At 40.6% G+C, this 16,640-nt stretch overlaps 1 protein-coding gene across 7 annotated transcripts; it reads right to left on the bottom strand.

The window, feature by feature from the left end:
• Window positions 1-61: 61 nt before the first annotated feature.
• Window positions 62-14,480, bottom strand: STX16 (syntaxin 16). 7 transcript variants are annotated; one of them, XR_004360002.1, is made up of 10 exons: window positions 14,088-14,351; window positions 11,819-11,830; window positions 10,635-10,742; window positions 9,291-9,431; window positions 8,618-8,780; window positions 7,582-7,673; window positions 6,561-6,704; window positions 5,917-5,997; window positions 2,726-3,977; window positions 62-421 (listed from the first exon to the last, which is right to left on the bottom strand). XR_004360002.1 is itself a non-coding variant. In XM_032704816.1 (9 exons), the coding sequence occupies exons 1-9, from the start codon at window positions 14,220-14,222 to the stop codon at window positions 3,873-3,875; spliced, it is 927 nt and encodes a 308-aa protein (XP_032560707.1). In that variant the 5' UTR covers window positions 14,223-14,449; the 3' UTR covers window positions 2,003-3,872. The 7 variants fall into 7 exon arrangements, 5 of the variants coding, with proteins under 5 accessions (XP_032560707.1, XP_032560704.1, XP_032560706.1 ...); XR_004360001.1 differs by lacking the exon at window positions 62-421 and having other exon boundaries at window positions 2,003-2,951; window positions 3,781-3,977; XM_032704816.1 differs by lacking the exon at window positions 62-421 and having other exon boundaries at window positions 2,003-3,977; window positions 14,142-14,449.
• Window positions 14,481-16,640: the final 2,160 nt, after the last annotated feature.

Below are 16,640 nucleotides of genomic sequence, written 5' to 3'. Positions count from 1 at the left end.
AACAAACCCCAACAAAACCTAGGCTGAATTCCAGGAAAAAAACTTCCATACAGTTAAGGTCTTACTCGGTCTCTAAAGTGACATTATGGAAACTATTGCCTGATGCATTTAGAATTGCTCTGAATAAAAGTTGTAGGAACATCTGTTGCAGAGGTGGGTCGTTCATCCTCACAGACGGGACGGTAACTCAATAAACAAGCTCCAACTTTAACGAGTCTTTACCGAGCCACAGAACACGCACTGTTCAGGGATTCACTGTTATCCCGAGACATTTGGACAGTGTGGGAGATAGGAATGACAGTACACACAGCAATTCAGGATTGAGGCATTCCAAGGATTCTGCCAGGCAGTAAACTCCCAGTCATTGAATGTTCCTGCTACTGTCAGAGTACAAATACAGCACATTCCCGGAATCCAGTGCCTGAAAGGCAAGCAAAATGGTAGGAAACACTCACCTAGCCCAGAATCCTTCTTTTGTCAGTTAAAGACAGCAGAGGAGCGTCCTCATGAAGGGAATAGACTGAGGAAATCAATCCTACCTACAGAAATTCCCTGTGAATGTCCCACCAGCAGCAGCTGTAAACATTTCTATTTGTACGGGCCATGGCAGAAGCTGCAGCCAGGACCTGTCTTCCAATGATTGATCCTCTACAAGTACTTGTGGAATCAAGCCACTAAAACATCATCTTGCATAATCCATCATAATTAATATGCAAAATTATAATGAATTCCCTGTTTTAATGGCTTTTATTCAAGAAGGCTGTTGGGTTTGGGGTTTATTTTATAGTAAACGTACTTTTTTTCCCAACAAAATTGGTTTCACTGCCACCTATCCACAAACTTACACTTAGGAATGCTGTACCAAAAGCAAACTTTCCAAAGATTTAAGCAAAGGAGTTAAGATTTTTAAGTGGTTCATAAAAGCAAACCTTAAATCAAATCAACACAATCCAGGCAATCTCAGTAAACACCTCACCAATTACAGTTATTCAAATTTTTAGCACATTCCAAAAATCACCAAGCAAAAAACCAATTCTTCTGTTTTACTTTTCAATTTCTAGAGAAAACCTGCAGTAGAAATAAATTTGCTATTACAGTGCTTTTAACGCTGTCCTTCCTGCATATGACTCCAACTGATTTCTGTAAACAAGTAGCAGCTCATTTTTTGCATGCTTACATGCATTTTAATGGAGAGATTCTGTACAAGCCAATGGCTTTATAGGCCATTCCCTCAGGTGAGGAGCCACAGATTCTTGGGAGATGCTCCAGCACTGGTGTTCTGTTCCTTTGTAAGGAATCAGAGCTTCCATACAAGATGAGAAGAATCCAACAACCACGAGGAGGCCACAACCTGCAGCAGAGAGGGCACCGGCTTTGTCTGGTCCAGAGGACTGGACACACACAGGGCTGGACAGAAGCACAGTTCAGGCAGCTCCTGCTCTTGGAACACCTGAGTAGGCAGTAGCTGCTGTGGATTTTTGGGCTCTCACTGCCCAAAGGCACACACCCCACCCCTTCTTTAGGAGGCCACATGGAGAGAGTCCCACAAAGCACAGCATCAGGGTTTGATTTAGCTGCTGATGGTTATTGAGACTGACTCAGAATAAGTTACACACCTGCAATGATTTAGAAGCCTGGTGTGGGTTTTCTTCCTCTGTATAATCAGCTTCAATAAATTCCAGCTCGAGTTACACAGGACAATTGACATCTGAGTTTAACCTCTTGTTTGATACATATTAAAAATGCATTTCCTTGTACAGAATTTGGATAGAAAATAGGTTGCCAGTTACTTCAGTGGAGTTAGGATATCATTGCCATAACTCATGGGAAATAACTCTTGACAATGCAAGTTTACATTGTGCTACAAAAGTTTTGTTTGTTTTTTTTTTTAGATATTTCATGTCACTGCCACTTCCATTTAATTATGAAGAACAGAAATGCATTAACATCACGAAAGTATGTTTCGGTTTATATTTTTTTTAAAAAATGAATAATTACCCACTTGGGTTGGAAGTGTTTTATTACTCCTTCAGATTCATTTGCCATGATAAAATGTCAAAAGCACCGGTCAAGACAGAAATAAATAACACGATCTCATGTTAGAGAAAAAGTTGCAAATACAGTATATTAAATTATAGCAAGATGCTGCTTCACACCAGCTGATGCAGACAGCACGAGGGAGACAGTAGTTTTACTCACGATCATTGAAAAGATCTATCACCAGAACAGGGGAGCTGCACACCCAACCACAAGCCTCAGTCCTCCTTTTACCTATTTACTTTACGAATTTAATGAAGAGTTTGAAGTGGCAGTTTTGGAAGTCCAACATCCCCTTTCTCTAGCGGTAACAGGAGTGGTACAAAGCTTTTCATAAGCCCCACAAAAAGCCAAGGCTTTCACGTCTTTGCAGTCTTTGATTTCAGGTCCGTTCCTGAAAATGGTCAGTTTAAAGCCACGTCTCAAGTCCTCCTTTAGTAAAGAAACTCCAGGCAGGCAACACATGCAACTTCAATAGTGTTATGGAACTGCATTCAGGGGTTGGAGCAGAGCATCTCTGCAACTGTACGGGGAGCACTTTTATCTGTCAGAAAATGAAGGAAGTTACAGTCCCTCTGGGAAAAAAATAAAAAATATAAAAAAGCCATATTAAAAATATTAAGGCAAGGCCACTACAATTGCACACCACTTCAGGCCTGAATTAAATCAGGAGTATTCTATTACTTACATGTTGCCCTAATTCCTGTTGTATGGCCTGCAGCAAAGTTTTCCACTGAAAAAAATAATGAAAAGAACCCCCAAATTCTCCACTGAAGGCCTTGGAACATGTCACTTGCATAACACCTCCCATGGTCAGTTAGAGACCATAAACACGTCCTCTTCCAGGCAGACATTTGAAAGAGAATCTTCTGCCAGGGAAAATGATGTAATATCTACTGTAGTGAAGTCACTTCCTGCACAAAAAACATAACCCATATGGACAAAATGCACTGTAAAATAAAGAGCTTTTACACCAACTGAAGTTTGAAACATCTGAGACCCACTACAGAGAGATTCTCTTTTTGGGTTTCTACTCCATTTTTTTCAGTTTAACTTCGCCACTGCTTTCATGTAATGCTTGTATTTTAAACTAAAAAAAAAAAATGATGCATGAAAAGATATATGATCATTCTGGTAAGGAAAATCATTCCCATGATTACTCAAGCTCAGAAAATTTTTTAATTAACTAAACATGTTAAATTATGCCAGTGATTACATCTTGTTATTTACAAGATCAAGTACCACTGATTCTTAGTAATGGGGCAGTATCTAAATTAAGATCACAGGGGTTGGATTACATTCTGGTTGCTAAAATCTTTCTGTTTTAGCTGTCTATCCAGTTCTTTGGAATTCCGAGTGTGGAAGAAAGGGGATCAAATCAAACAATTTTGTGCCTCGACATTTTCTACACCTGGATCAATTTTTGATATCTAGTCCCATTGACTCAGTAACATGGTTTAAATTTGAAACCTGTCACAATTATGACATAAGAATATAGAAGACAACACATTTTTGTTCACAGTAACACACTAATTACTGTACTCACTGGTAAACGTCAGTTTTTAATAATTTTTAAATACTGTATTTTCCAAATACCTCAGCATAGAATGCCAATTTTTTTGTGGGGGAGCATCAGATTTCCTGAATTTTTCCACATAATCCTTACAAACACCTCACAGATCACCAAACTTGGAAGAATTCTACAGAAACATTGCACAGACGTTGCACCACAAGGGCTCGTACATTCAAAGGCAGCTTTCTGGAGTGCAGGTCCATCCATTCACATTGGGAAAAAAGTTCACAGAAACTCCAAAAATGAGAAAATGAAGCGAAACCTAGTGTGACTTTACACCAATAAGAACAACAATGAGGACAATTACTATAACAAACAAAATTAAAATAACGAGCATCTTCCGGTTCTTCTTTTGATATTGCTCTGCCTGTAAAACAGAAAAGGAGGAGTTAATACTTAGATTTCTGCAGAGCTGAGGCACAGACTCTTACTTGGTATAAGTGAAATACATGTGCTCCAGATGGTTCTTTGGTAACCTGACATTCCATACAGTGTATACTGCAAGCAATTCCCACAAAATAACTCTGATCTGCACCACACACTCCAGTGAATAAAGCCTGCACTGAAGTCACATTTACCTGTGTTAAAGAGCAGACTCACTTTGAGATAAGATTCCTGTTTTATATTTGAAGGTCATTAAAATTCACAACAAAACTTCATTTTTTTAATAGGCATCTTCGTTGGACCTTACCCAGCTGTGCATTTTCATTTAACTTCAATTAGCACTGAAAGCTTTCTTTTTGATTTGGTTCTCAGTTTTCTGCTTCTTTCCTTCTTTCTTCTAACCATATTTTCTCATCCCTTGCCTCTTTTTCCCAGGGGAATTAAAAGGGCACAATGTGGAGAAAACTCTCCAAAAGCCAAATGAAAGTCTGCTAATAGAAGCTAAATGGAACAAAGCTTGCATTTAATTTTATTTAATTAATAAACCTTCAAAATTTAAAGGGAAAGCTATATTAATTCTTCTCTTTATAGTCTCTGGAAAGTAATTAATTACCAGATCTGCTAAAGAGGAATTTTTGACCTGAAACCATGTAACATGCAACCACTGTGACTACTGACTTCATTAGTAACTGATTCCAATTTTCATGTGAAGCAGGAATTGGTAACTAGTGATTCATATCACCAGACTTTTGCAGTGATTTAGTGCAATTCCTGTTGTCTTGGTAGTTTATAATAATTGTGCCAATTAAAACAGAAAAGAAATTTGACATTATAGATATTAAATCAGAATAAAGCTACCACCAGTATTGAAAACACCAGGGTACCTCTGATATTCCTCCTCAGACCTGTCTGTATGTCTTCCATGACAGGTGAAAAAATTCTTATGCTGTATTGAAAGGAGGTATATATTGGATCAAAAATCCATACTCCAGCCAGCAATCCAACCAGGGGCTTGCTGAGAATTCATTACCCACCACTAGACCAGAAATAACATCGATTCCAACTAATTAATTTATTTCCAGTTCAATCTGTACAAATTGCTTCCAATTACTTTAAGCTTTGCTCATCCACAGTCAACACCTTGTTTCAGTGATGTCCAATTTACTTTTGTGTATAACAAGAATAATCCTATAACCAATTTATTTTGCTGTTCCTCAAATGGCACATTTTTTGCTGTCCATATATTACAAGTCTACCAGTATGGGAAGTTGAGTGTGTAGAAATCAGATGTCCAGGTTTCCAAAACAGAATGTTTTACTTAAGAGGCTTTTGCATAGATCTCTTTTAGGATTTATTTCCAGCAATGGAAGGACTGAACTGAGCTGACAAGTCAGAACCTACCATGGAATCAAAATAGAACAAAAAAGCCAATAAAACAAAATAACCACCAAACTCTGCTCTGCTGCCAACTAAAACTTTTTAGGTGTTCATACTAAAAACTGTTTAAAGTGTCAGATGGTGAGAGAAAACATTAATAATTATTCTTGCTGATTAGATAATGTTTTCAAACTGAAATCTGTAGTGAGGTCCCCAATAACCAGTCCTGTTTCCTAAGTGCCTGGCTCTCCAAACAGACACGGAATTGCACATAGGTCCCAGCAAGTCAGCAGTATAAATATCAAAGCACATTGTTTGGATGCCCAGAAAGTCATTTAAGAAATTAACACTGGGCATCAAGCATGACATTAACAGAAGTTATATGGAAAGCTCCTACTGCAGCACAGTTGGACATTTTATACTGTACAGCAATCATTTCTAAAAGGGACTACGTCCAACTGAAAATTGACTGAATAACTTAACAGCTATCAAATTATAACATATTATTAGATATGCAAAACAGCTTAATGATTCCATCAGCTTACCTTATGTAGTTGTTTTAGACCCTCTTCAGTTTTCATACACGACTGTTCAATATTATAGTCAATTCTATCTAGAACTGTTCCCTAAATAAAAAGGAAAAAACAAGCAGCAAATTGAAGCAAAATGAACTTCATGAAGCAATTCTTATTATAAACAGCAGAGTAATTAACAACACTCACAGTAAACAGCTCATGAATTATGTAAACAATGAACTTTTACAGAAGAACTTCTTGGGACTTCACTAAACAACTTCCTTGCTGCCAATGGCAGCTCTGTCCACATCTCACATCACATCCCTAATTATCACCTTACTTCCAGAGCAGGTGCTTTTGGCTGACACACTGAACATGAAATGAATCTCTGGGAGAAATAACCATCAGAACTTCAGCTTTCTATGGCTTTTTTATTTTATTATTTTTTTTTTTTTCAGTCTAACACACATAACCACTTGAATTCTTATTTATTCATTTCCACTAATTCAACTTCTGGAAGGTTTCAACCTTATCCTGAAGATAAGGATTATCTTATCCTGCAGATAAGAGGTAAGTCAGCAAAAGTGAGCAGCACATGAAAACAGGAAGAGTCTGGAAGCCTCAACACTACATGGAATCTCCTCTTTCTTACTAACACTGTGATGTCCATGTACCTGTTCTACTATCATTGCTCCCAGGTCCCGAAATATTTCATTGAGATCAGAGATGGACTGTACAATCTGACGGATTTCTCGTTCCCGCTCTTCCACCATTAGTGTGTTCTGCTCCACCAATGCCAGCTGGTCATCTGTAAAACCCTGTGGAAATAAAAGATTTAGGTGTTGAACTGGCATTAACAGCATGAAAACACTAGGAATAATTGTATGCATTACAAGGTCTTATAACACAACAATCCTTTTGGAATTTCCTTAGTAGACAAGAATCTAAGAAAAAAATGCATTTTAAAAAGATTTTCAGGGTCTCTAAAATAACTTGGATAGCTATATATAGCTGGAGAAGAAAAAATGCACATCTTGTATCCTGCCCAAATACATAAACAACTGATTTTAAAATAAGAGCTGTCCTAAACCAGTGTTTTTGTTGTTGTACAAAATCAATACACACAAGTGTTCAGCAGTTACAGAATATCTACTGATTGATCAGCATGACAGAAACTCCCATAATGCCAATGTGTAAAGACAGCAGCAATTCTGCTATTTTTATTAACCATAGAGACCTTCCTGTTTTTGTCTCCCAAGGCCAATCACAGCTGAACGTTGTCCTTTCCCCATCACTCTTCCTTGAGGTAAGTAAAAAACCTCTTGTACACAGGATTAGCTGAAAAGGTGCCTTGACTTTTTCAGTAAGTTTTCAGCTAAATGTTAACTGAATGTTAACAGTTAAGAATATTCTGTGGCACTATTAGTGAGGACACAACAGAACAACTCCCACACTGATTAGAAATGCAGTGTCCCCAAACTCCACAAAGTAAAAACAAACTCTGACAGAGCTCTACAACATTTGTGCAGAAACAAATCACTGCACCATTTTTTCAGCAATCTGACATATTCCAAGTCTTCAGTTACTCCTTAAAGTTCACTTTAAAGAGTGCCACCTTCCATCCAAACTCAGAATCACAGTTTTCTACAATTGCTCTTGCATGTGGCCAGACAGGTGCTGTGACAAGGGACTTACTCTGTCATAAAGTGTATCATCCTCCCCATCATCCATCAGTGGGACTGAGGTGTCGAAGAAGTGTTTGGATCTTTCTTCTCTATTCTTCATGCCTGTAAAAGACAAGCCACGTTTGAGCACAATATTTAAGCACACTAAGATCAGAGTAAGAGTAAAGTCTGAAGCACCACACAGAAATGCACAAAAAGGAAAATCTGGCTAATAAATGACATAAATAATAGTATGCAAATTTTAATTGTCACACAGGCTTCCTATTTAACAAAGCACAACAAATTCAACCAGACTTGCAAGATTAATTAAATCAGTGATTTTGAAGTTATTTTGTTCTACGTAGTTAAGAAAATTAGGTAAGTTAAGAGCCTTAAAGCATGATCACTTTAGGCTATTTTATAACAAATTCTCTTAGGAACATCCCTTGTCTGAACTGTGATCTTCAGTTCCACCTGTGCCATTTATACCACAGGAGGAAGAAATATCAATGTTAAATTTGAAGATCAAGTTTTTGTGGGTTTCTTCCAAGATTAAAATAATCTTACTTAGCCAAAAAGAGAATTGCACACAATTTTAGAGTTTTAAACAGAAGCTATTCCACTTCCAATCTGTTTATGGATGCAGAATTTTAATTTATCACAGACTACCTCTTGAAGTTTTGTCTATCACAGCCTACCATCTACAGCAGGCATCATGGCTGAAGAGCAATGGCTGCTTCACCAGTGTCACAGAAGCAGCTTTTCAGACCACAATTAGAGAAGCAAAGATGCATTAAAAATATGGATGGGTGAAATACACTGATTTGGTTGATATACTTAACCATGACATTTCTCCTTCAGCAATATGAAAGAGAAGTAGAATAAAGCAGTTTGAACATGAGTGAACCAGAAACCCTCAAATTCTACCCTCTAGCTAGTCCTGTGTGCATCATTTAACCCTTCCATGCTTGAACTTTCCCAACCAAGAAAACAAGCACACCTCCATCAGTGATGTATGGGCACCACCACAGGAGGTGCCCCTGTATTACTGTATCTCTTATGCTTACGTTTGAGATAGTCAGACTGTGCATGCCTAAAGTTGGTGGACAGGTCCTGAAGGGACTGTGCTAAGGAAGACACTACATTCCTGAGAACACGTGCTTCTTGTTCTGTACAACTACGGGACCTGCTCTGCAAGACCTGGACTGCTCTCTGACATCTGTGGAATAACTGAGAAAACAAGTCCATTAGTAAAAACACAGACAGCAGCCCACACTTTAAATGTCACATTGCAAAAGTGCCAAACTGAACATTAATATTTTGATTTCTAGATTTTTAAAATTAATTTTTATTGCCTCGTGCAGTATTTAAAAATATATAGAAACAGAACAAACAAAGTTAACAAGGTAGTTGAGTAACACAACTAATTCTGACCAAAGGCATTTGCTTCATTATAATTGCTTGGCCTTGGAACTGATATCTGTATTTCTCTGAGACATCTGTAAACTTGATCTGATTAATCCTATTCCAAGTAGAAAAACCAACAAGTAAGTAACAGAACAGGGAGGTTAATGACTCGTTGGGAACCGAGACGGTGAGTGCAGTTCTGAGCACAGAGCCCAGGACTTCTCACTCTACCACTGATTACAAATGAAATGCTTTCCTCAAAGCAAACCATCCCTTGTCCTAATGCTTAAAGATATGTCAAACTGGAGAGTTAGAGCTGAAATGAGCCTGTACCTGTGTGATCTCCTGGGTTGTTATTTCTATTGCCCGTTCCTCTTCACTGCTGTCATCCAGTGTGGGTCTGTTTAGATGTTTATCGTGAAGACTGGCTAATTCTTTCATCTTCTGTTTAACCCTGGCAATATCATACTGAATCTAAAACAGAAAGCCCAACAGGAACAAAGGGAAGTAACTCGTGTTTCAGAGGAAAGGGTTCTGACAAATGTTAGACAAAAATCATTGACAGAAATCTGTAACATCAAAAGCAGACCAAAGATCATTATAAACCAGATAAAAAGCTGACTAAGAAGCAACTGTATACTCTTATAGACTTTGAGTTTGGTACCTTTTTAAACCTACTCTTGTTAATCTTAGGCAAGACTGCTGTTTTCAAATGTGCTTCATTAAGTTGGAATAATATTTATAGTATCATAGCAAGAAGATTTAGCCAACTCCCAAAAATATTAATGAAAATTCAGGCCACAGCTTCAACTCTGTCACACATTGAATAGCCTGAACTTAACAGGAGAAGTTAAATGACATGTTTGCAAACAAGTTATTAAAAATAAATATGTAAGAGTGATTATTATAGTAGTAAAAAGGAGACTGAGCACCTTTCTGCAAAATGGGTTGTGTACACACAGACTGATGAGGCAACATGTGTTCTGAGAGCACATTTCGAAACAGATTTTCTGAAAGTCAAGAATAGCTTCACATTGCAAATACAAAGAAGGGTTTTTAACTGGATGCCTCCAGAATCATTCCCTCACGTATGTCCAAATATTTCCATAACTTGCAAGGCATCCATAGAGCATAGGCAGGAAAGTTCTCCTGCTAGAAGACACTAACATTTCCTGTTTTCAAACAGTAAACCTGCTCATCTCCACCATTTTAGGGTCTACTCAACTAGATTCAATAGGTTCAAACAAAAATTCCACTGCAAGTATTAATTTTTTGGTACCTTCCCTTCTAAGTTTTAAAATGAGAAGAACTTTGCTTTGCTAAGAGCTTTAAGACCTTCCCGTGTCTCAAGTCTAAAAGCTCAGCTATAGCACATTTACCCTAATAGTCTCAGTGTACTTTTAATACTGGGCTCCCATTAATGATACACAGTCTTCCAGAACTCCTGGCCCTGGATAATCTCCATTTATTTCACTTGCAATATACCCTTCAAGATAATAAGTCACAGCTTGCCTCATATTTTCCTCTAAACAAGGCAGTCAACTTAGAAAACACTAATTTTAATCTTTCTTCTAATACTACTTTTGTCATAAAACTGACAGCATTGAGAAAGTAACTGACAACACCAATAAATCCCTACATGAGAAGCCAAACTGTTGGATTTGCCACAGAACTTACCTCATCAGCCCCATCGACCCATTTGGGAGGTAAACGTTTCGTGACCCCAATTGCTGCTTCGGGATCTAAACTGATTCCCGACACCAGTGCCATGCGATCATCAGCCAGCTGCAGGGGAGAAAAAACCACAGCAAATTAATTTAATTCAGGTCAGATCCAAATCCTTGAACATCAGGAAAAGTGCATGTGTGCCTTCTCATAAAAAGTAACCTCGAAGATGTGTTCACACGTGACGCAGCTACATCACACACCACATCTCTTGGTTTGTCCCTATGTGCCAGTGACCTGTGTCCTCCCCCTTCCCACAGGATCTGAAAGATGAGAGTCAGTCTTAAAATAAACTCTTAGGAGATTTTCAAGGAGAAAATATGGTATTGCAGTGAGAATTCAAGTAGCTCTCATGTTGGTACCTTTTTCCAGCACAGTTTATATCAGGCCAAGTTTGAAAACTGCATTTGGGAGAATCTCAGAAAAAATGTTTATTGTAACTGCAAGAAATAAAACAGTACCCCATGCTTGTTCTCAAACAACGTTATTTAGACAGACATTCAGCTAAGAGGCAGCTGAAGGACAAACACTCTTGCAAACTGACATGCAGCTAAAATGGTTAAATTACTTGTTTAGTGGACACGAAAATGTGCTAAACACAAATAGCCAAGGCAGTTCTAGAGATGATCATCAGTGATACCACTTGAAACATAACTAATCACTGCTTTTTCTCAGGGAAAGATTTAATACAAACACCTCCCTTCCTAGTTTCTCTCAAATTTCTAATTTTCCTTTATCAGGCCTGTAAAGCTTCATGGTTCTCTACTCCATCCCTCTTCCTTCCTGGGTAATGCTTTCTTGAAAGCTGTTTTTTATCCCTGACCTTATTCCCGATCAATAAAGTTTGTATAATTCATGCATAGCATGAAAAATAGTTACTGGCTTCATTGTGCAAAGTCATTCTATCCCACACATGTACAGTAAGTCAGACTAGTTTACACATTTATCTATTCACATTATCTAATACTCCATCACTAAATGCTTGACTTTATGCAGCCTCGTCCTTCTACTGTGCATGGAGACATTTCATCCTATATGAAGAAATTCAGTAAACCAGCAGAGTAAGGAAAGGAACATTTTAGGTCAATGATGTAGGCTTGATGCACCATGGCAGAATAAAATGTGAAAAACAATACCTCATCCAGCTCCTGAAGTGATTTGTGGATCCCATCAGCCCCATCCAGTTAGAGACAGCAAAAGATAAAAGGGAAAAAAAGAGACATAGGACAGATATAGGGCATGGTCAGTTGAGAAAATACTGATTGATGTTTAAAGCATGATGGTTTACCAAGAACAAACAAACAGCCCTTTAAAGACATGACTAATCAATAAATATATCATGATACTGTATTTTAAGTCAGCATTTTGCTTGATGCACCAACTTTTAAAAGAAATATTTCAGTTCCTTGGTAAACAGCAAGAACATAACAGATCAAGTCCAGAGCTTGGTTTGTTTTCCAAAGTAACTGCACAGTCAATATCTAGATACTAAACTGTCAGGTAGAGACACTGCAATAGAACACACTGAAGTAGGACAGCAAAGGCCACTGACTGCAGCATTCAGCATCCACAGGGGAGTTGGAGGGTTTGACTGTGATTGGAGGAGGCACAGACAAGCTCTTGAAAGACATTTATCAACAAGCACCCCAGTTACCACAGGATAACACAGACAGCAAAAGACAAAAAGCAAAAGCAAATGCAGCATATGCTCACTTCTGTACACACTGGAGTTGTGCTCTGCTTTCAGGGAACGTTAACCCTGCAAGGATCTGAAAAAATATAAAAAGCAGCCAATCTGCAGCTTCTCTGTTCATCAGTGTTTGCACTGTGTGTGTGAGCAAAAGGGCATTTCACTCACAGATGAACAAAGCAGATCTAAAATGAGGACAAACACTTGTGGTTTAACAAAGCAGCATCAACTGCTGGTCCTTATCCCAGCCCAAGCTCTTGAAACAGGACTATACTGTTAAAATGCTGCCAGGGCAGAAGGTGATTTTGGACAGAGAGTTCTCATAGCAAAGGATGTCTTGAGGAGAAGCCTGGGGAGTGAACTAAGGTGAGCTGAAGTACTGTGAGAGAGAACTTGCAGCCCTGCCCTGCTGGCACCAGCAGCTCTGCTCTGGGGGCACCACCCAAAGGAAAACCTGCAGTTGACAGGGACAGGCACCTGAAAACCTGACAGACAAATAACTCACACTAACAGTGTTACACTTCTTGCTAAAACAGTTCACTTGTGGTAACTACAGAAATCTGAATGTCCACCAGGATCCAGACTGAGCCACTGACTCACTTCACCCACTGCACAGAGGGAATTTCCAGTCACTGTTCACCTTTATGTGAATGAGCAGCCCAGCAAATACCTCCAATTCATGTTGAAAAACACTGTCAATAAATGTTTTATGCATGTTTTAAGTGATACTGCACTCACTGCTGAGCAAAGTGCATTTCACTGCTCAGTTGTCTGTATGGGAGTTTAAACCATCACTGCCTTTTCTGGGTGATATTTAAAAAAACTCCAAGTATCTAAAGAAGTGATATTGATATTGGCAAGGAAACCTTAACAAGGACTAAATGCAGAGCCAAGTTACACACGTGTAATACAAATTACCATTTCCTGTTCTACAAAAGCAATTTCATACACAGCTGGTTAGACACAAGTGTAATAAAGTTAACAAGGAACAAATACCATAACAGCAACATGAAGCACTGCTTTTCCTAACAAAAATGCATTAATATAAAGCAACTTAGAATGATGAGACTGCCAGCAGATAGTGCCTATGATAAATAAATGAAAAGCTTAAACAGAAAGTGTGAAAACCTAAGCAGAGCTGAGCTGCCAGGCAGCCCATCACGGTTCAAAACTTAGAAAAAGCTACAGAAACTGCTTCTGAATGCATAACTTTTATGAGGGAAATCTACTGACTTCCTCTCTCAAAGATGTCTCTGAGTACTATTTGTATTTAGGGAAAATTAAAAAAAAAAAGGGCAATGAACACCAGAGCAAGTTATGGAGAAATTTAAGCAATGGGAATAAACTATACCAAGTGTATTTAACAGTGCCCACACCGAGGTGAATAGAAGAGTTCTGCTCTATGAAATGATTTTGGGTTTTCTTTGAGGTAAAGAGGCATCAAAAACCAAAGAGGACCAAAAACCTCATGTCAACGCTAACACGAAGCTCTTAGAACAATAATTTACTATTCACGAAGGGAATAGAGATCAGCACACAGAGAGATCTCTTCTATTCGCTTTCCACGAGGGAGCAGGGAAAGGGATCAACAGGGCGGGGAAGGAGGGAGGCGAGAAGGCGGTGGGGGTTGAGGAGAGGGCTCGGAGGAGGGGAGAGGGTCGGGGCACAGCTCGGCTGCCCGGCGAGGTACAGAAGGATGAAGGGAGGAGACTCACCGCAGCAGCCATGCTACGTGACCCCCGAGGGCTGGAGGAGCCGAAACTACTCACTTGCTCGGCCAGCAGCTGCCGGCTCTGCACCGCGTTGTTCCGCAACAACAAGAACGCGTCCGTGAGACGCCGGGTGGCCATGGCCCCCCTGCCCGCCGGGCCCGCGGCCCGAGCACAGCCCGGCACGCGCGGCGGCCGCCCCTCAGAGGGCCGGGGCAGAGACCCCTAGGAGGGCCGGTAGCGGGAGCCCTCAGCGGGCCGTGCCCGGGCCGGCCCTGGCCCTGCCGGGTCCCGGTTCCCCCCTCTCCCTGTCCCCGTCCCGGCCCCCGCCGGGCGCCGCCATCGCCCCGGCCCGCGCCGACACTTCCGCGTTGTGCAGCGCCCAACGCCTTCCGGCCCGCGCGCCCCGCGCCGCTCCGCCCGCGCCCGCGGCCCCGCCACCAGCGTTCCGGCCCTCATAGGTCCGGGGCACGGACACTCCACATCCGTTCCCAGATCCAGCTCTAAGACCATCCCCACATCCAGCCCCAAATCCAGCCACACATCTGTCCCAATATCCAACTCCAAGCCCATCCCCACGTCTGTCCCCCCATCCATCCCTAAACGCAGCTCCCCATCCAGCTAAAAGTCCGTGCCCACGTGCAGCCCCTCGCCCACCCCACATCCCTCCACACATCCACAGCCCGCCCCAAAAGTGGCCCCACCTCCAGACCCAAATGCAGCCCCACACATGGCACCACACCCATTCCTCAATCTGTGCCCACAACCAATCATCCCACATCCATCTCAGCTGCCAACCCCGCATCCATCCGTCCATCCAACTCCATATCCACTTCCATCCATCCATCCACGTGGCCATCCCCGTGTCCATCCCTGGCTCCATCCCCGGGTCGATGTCCATGCCCACGTTCCCTGAAAATGGGCAAGCTATTTAAAATGACAGTATGGGGTTTGACTTTAAAAAAGAGGCTTTTTAATAAGGCGACTGAAATGATTTTCCCTGCTGCTCTGTCAGGCTGGATGGACTGCTCCCAGTGCAGGGCAAACGTGACATGAGGTGGTTTTGGGGTCCCTCTGGTGCATCTTGTGCCAGGTGCCTGCATCCAGCATAATCCCCAAGGAAACACCAGCAGCCACTGCCCAGCACAGCCAGGGAAGCTGCTCCCCACAGGTCATCAGGAGATTAAACCCTCAAAAAAACCCCAAACCAACTAGTATTTACACATATGGCAGGAACAGTGACTGTAATCACAACCACATTTGCTGGAAATGTTATCTCGTTTTATCCAACAGCCCAGGCAAACTTGTATGGTGAAAAATAGGAAAAAAAAAATATTCCTCTGCTATTATAAGATATTTGGGGGGTTTTCTTGAACAGCCCTTCTGCCTCAGCGGGAGAGACCTGAAACTTGGAATTTAGCAAGGAAATAAGCTCCAGTCATACGAGGCCTAACGCACGCATTTCATTTTTCGTGGTCTGGTGAAATCTGTTTTCATTTTGGCTGCCTGACAAAGGCTTTAAAAATGTATGTATGGGCTTCATTTCTTCATGCTAATTTTTAATCTACTGTAACAATTTTTTATACCATGAGAACAGTTTCAGCTAATGACCTTCCTGCCTTCTCTTGGCAGTGCTGCCATGGCTGTAGGTCAAGAGAAATTTCTCCTGCAGTCAACAGTCTTCCCATGATCTTTTAGATTTGGGTGCATGTGCAGGGAAAACCAGCTGGAATATCCCACACAGTGGGATGGAGAACCCAACAGGAAGCCTAATGTGCTGGAAGTTGGTACACACTAGCAATTAACATTTTGCTTCCTGATTTTTGACAGCTTAAAAAGGTTTGAATGTTGGGCAGGCTTGGAATTTAAGCAGGGGCTATAAAAAGGATTTGGGACTTGTACACAGAGGGATAAAACTCCATAAGGAAGGGGTCCAGACCTAACCCGGTGAAAAACCACTTCAAAGTGCGTATTAGAAATAAGCAAAGGGAGTAGAAGGAATGGAAAAAAAGGATTAAGCAAAGAAAACTCTGTCTTAGAAGTTAGGAAATGTAGGCATAAAGGGAAATGTGCCAGAAGTGAAGGCGAGGTAGACCTTGCAAAGGAAATTAAAACAAATAGCAAAATGTTTTTCAGGCATTCATACCAGGAGAGGAAGGAGAGAAGAGGTAGAGGTGATGAAAGGGGGAGAGGCAGGACACAAATGAATGCATAATATGTAGTGGAAATGTACACAGAGGAAATGAATGCATGGAGACAGAAATGACCTCATCCAAGTGGAACAAATCATAAAGATCATAACGCGACAATAATTTGGGCTAAATGATCGTTATAGATCCCTTTCAACTGAAATATTCTAATTTCTGACTCAGACATCTAACAGGACTTTGCATCTGGCTGTGTAACAGCATCGCTGCAGGAGCAACGCAACACAAGTTGAGAGCAGGAAAAATTGTTCCAGCTTTTAAAATGAGGAAAAATAATTGAAGTTTGATCCAAATAAAATATAAGACTTTTGGATAAGTTTAGCAGGAAAGAATGATAGCATACATGGTGGCA

Source organism: Chiroxiphia lanceolata, chromosome 17 (assembly GCF_009829145.1).
Source record: "Chiroxiphia lanceolata isolate bChiLan1 chromosome 17, bChiLan1.pri, whole genome shotgun sequence".
Lineage (NCBI taxonomy): Eukaryota > Metazoa > Chordata > Aves > Passeriformes > Pipridae > Chiroxiphia > Chiroxiphia lanceolata.
Note: the sequence above shows the minus strand (reverse complement) of the source record. Positions and strands in the feature narration are given on the sequence as shown.

What these genes read in the sequence shown, in the direction of transcription:
- STX16 (XM_032704813.1), bottom strand. Translation starts at nt 14,222, where the DNA reads ATGGCCACCCGGCGTCTCACGGACGCGTTCTTGTTGTTGCGGAACAAC. An exon ending in CAACCCAGGAGATCACACAG is followed by an intron (nt 8,781 to 9,290) that starts GTACAGGCTCAT and finishes TTGTTTTCTCAG; the next exon opens with TTATTCCACAGATGTCAGAG. An exon ending in ACAGTCTGACTATCTCAAAC is followed by an intron (nt 7,674 to 8,617) that starts GTAAGCATAAGA and finishes TGTCTTTTACAG; the next exon opens with GCATGAAGAATAGAGAAGAA.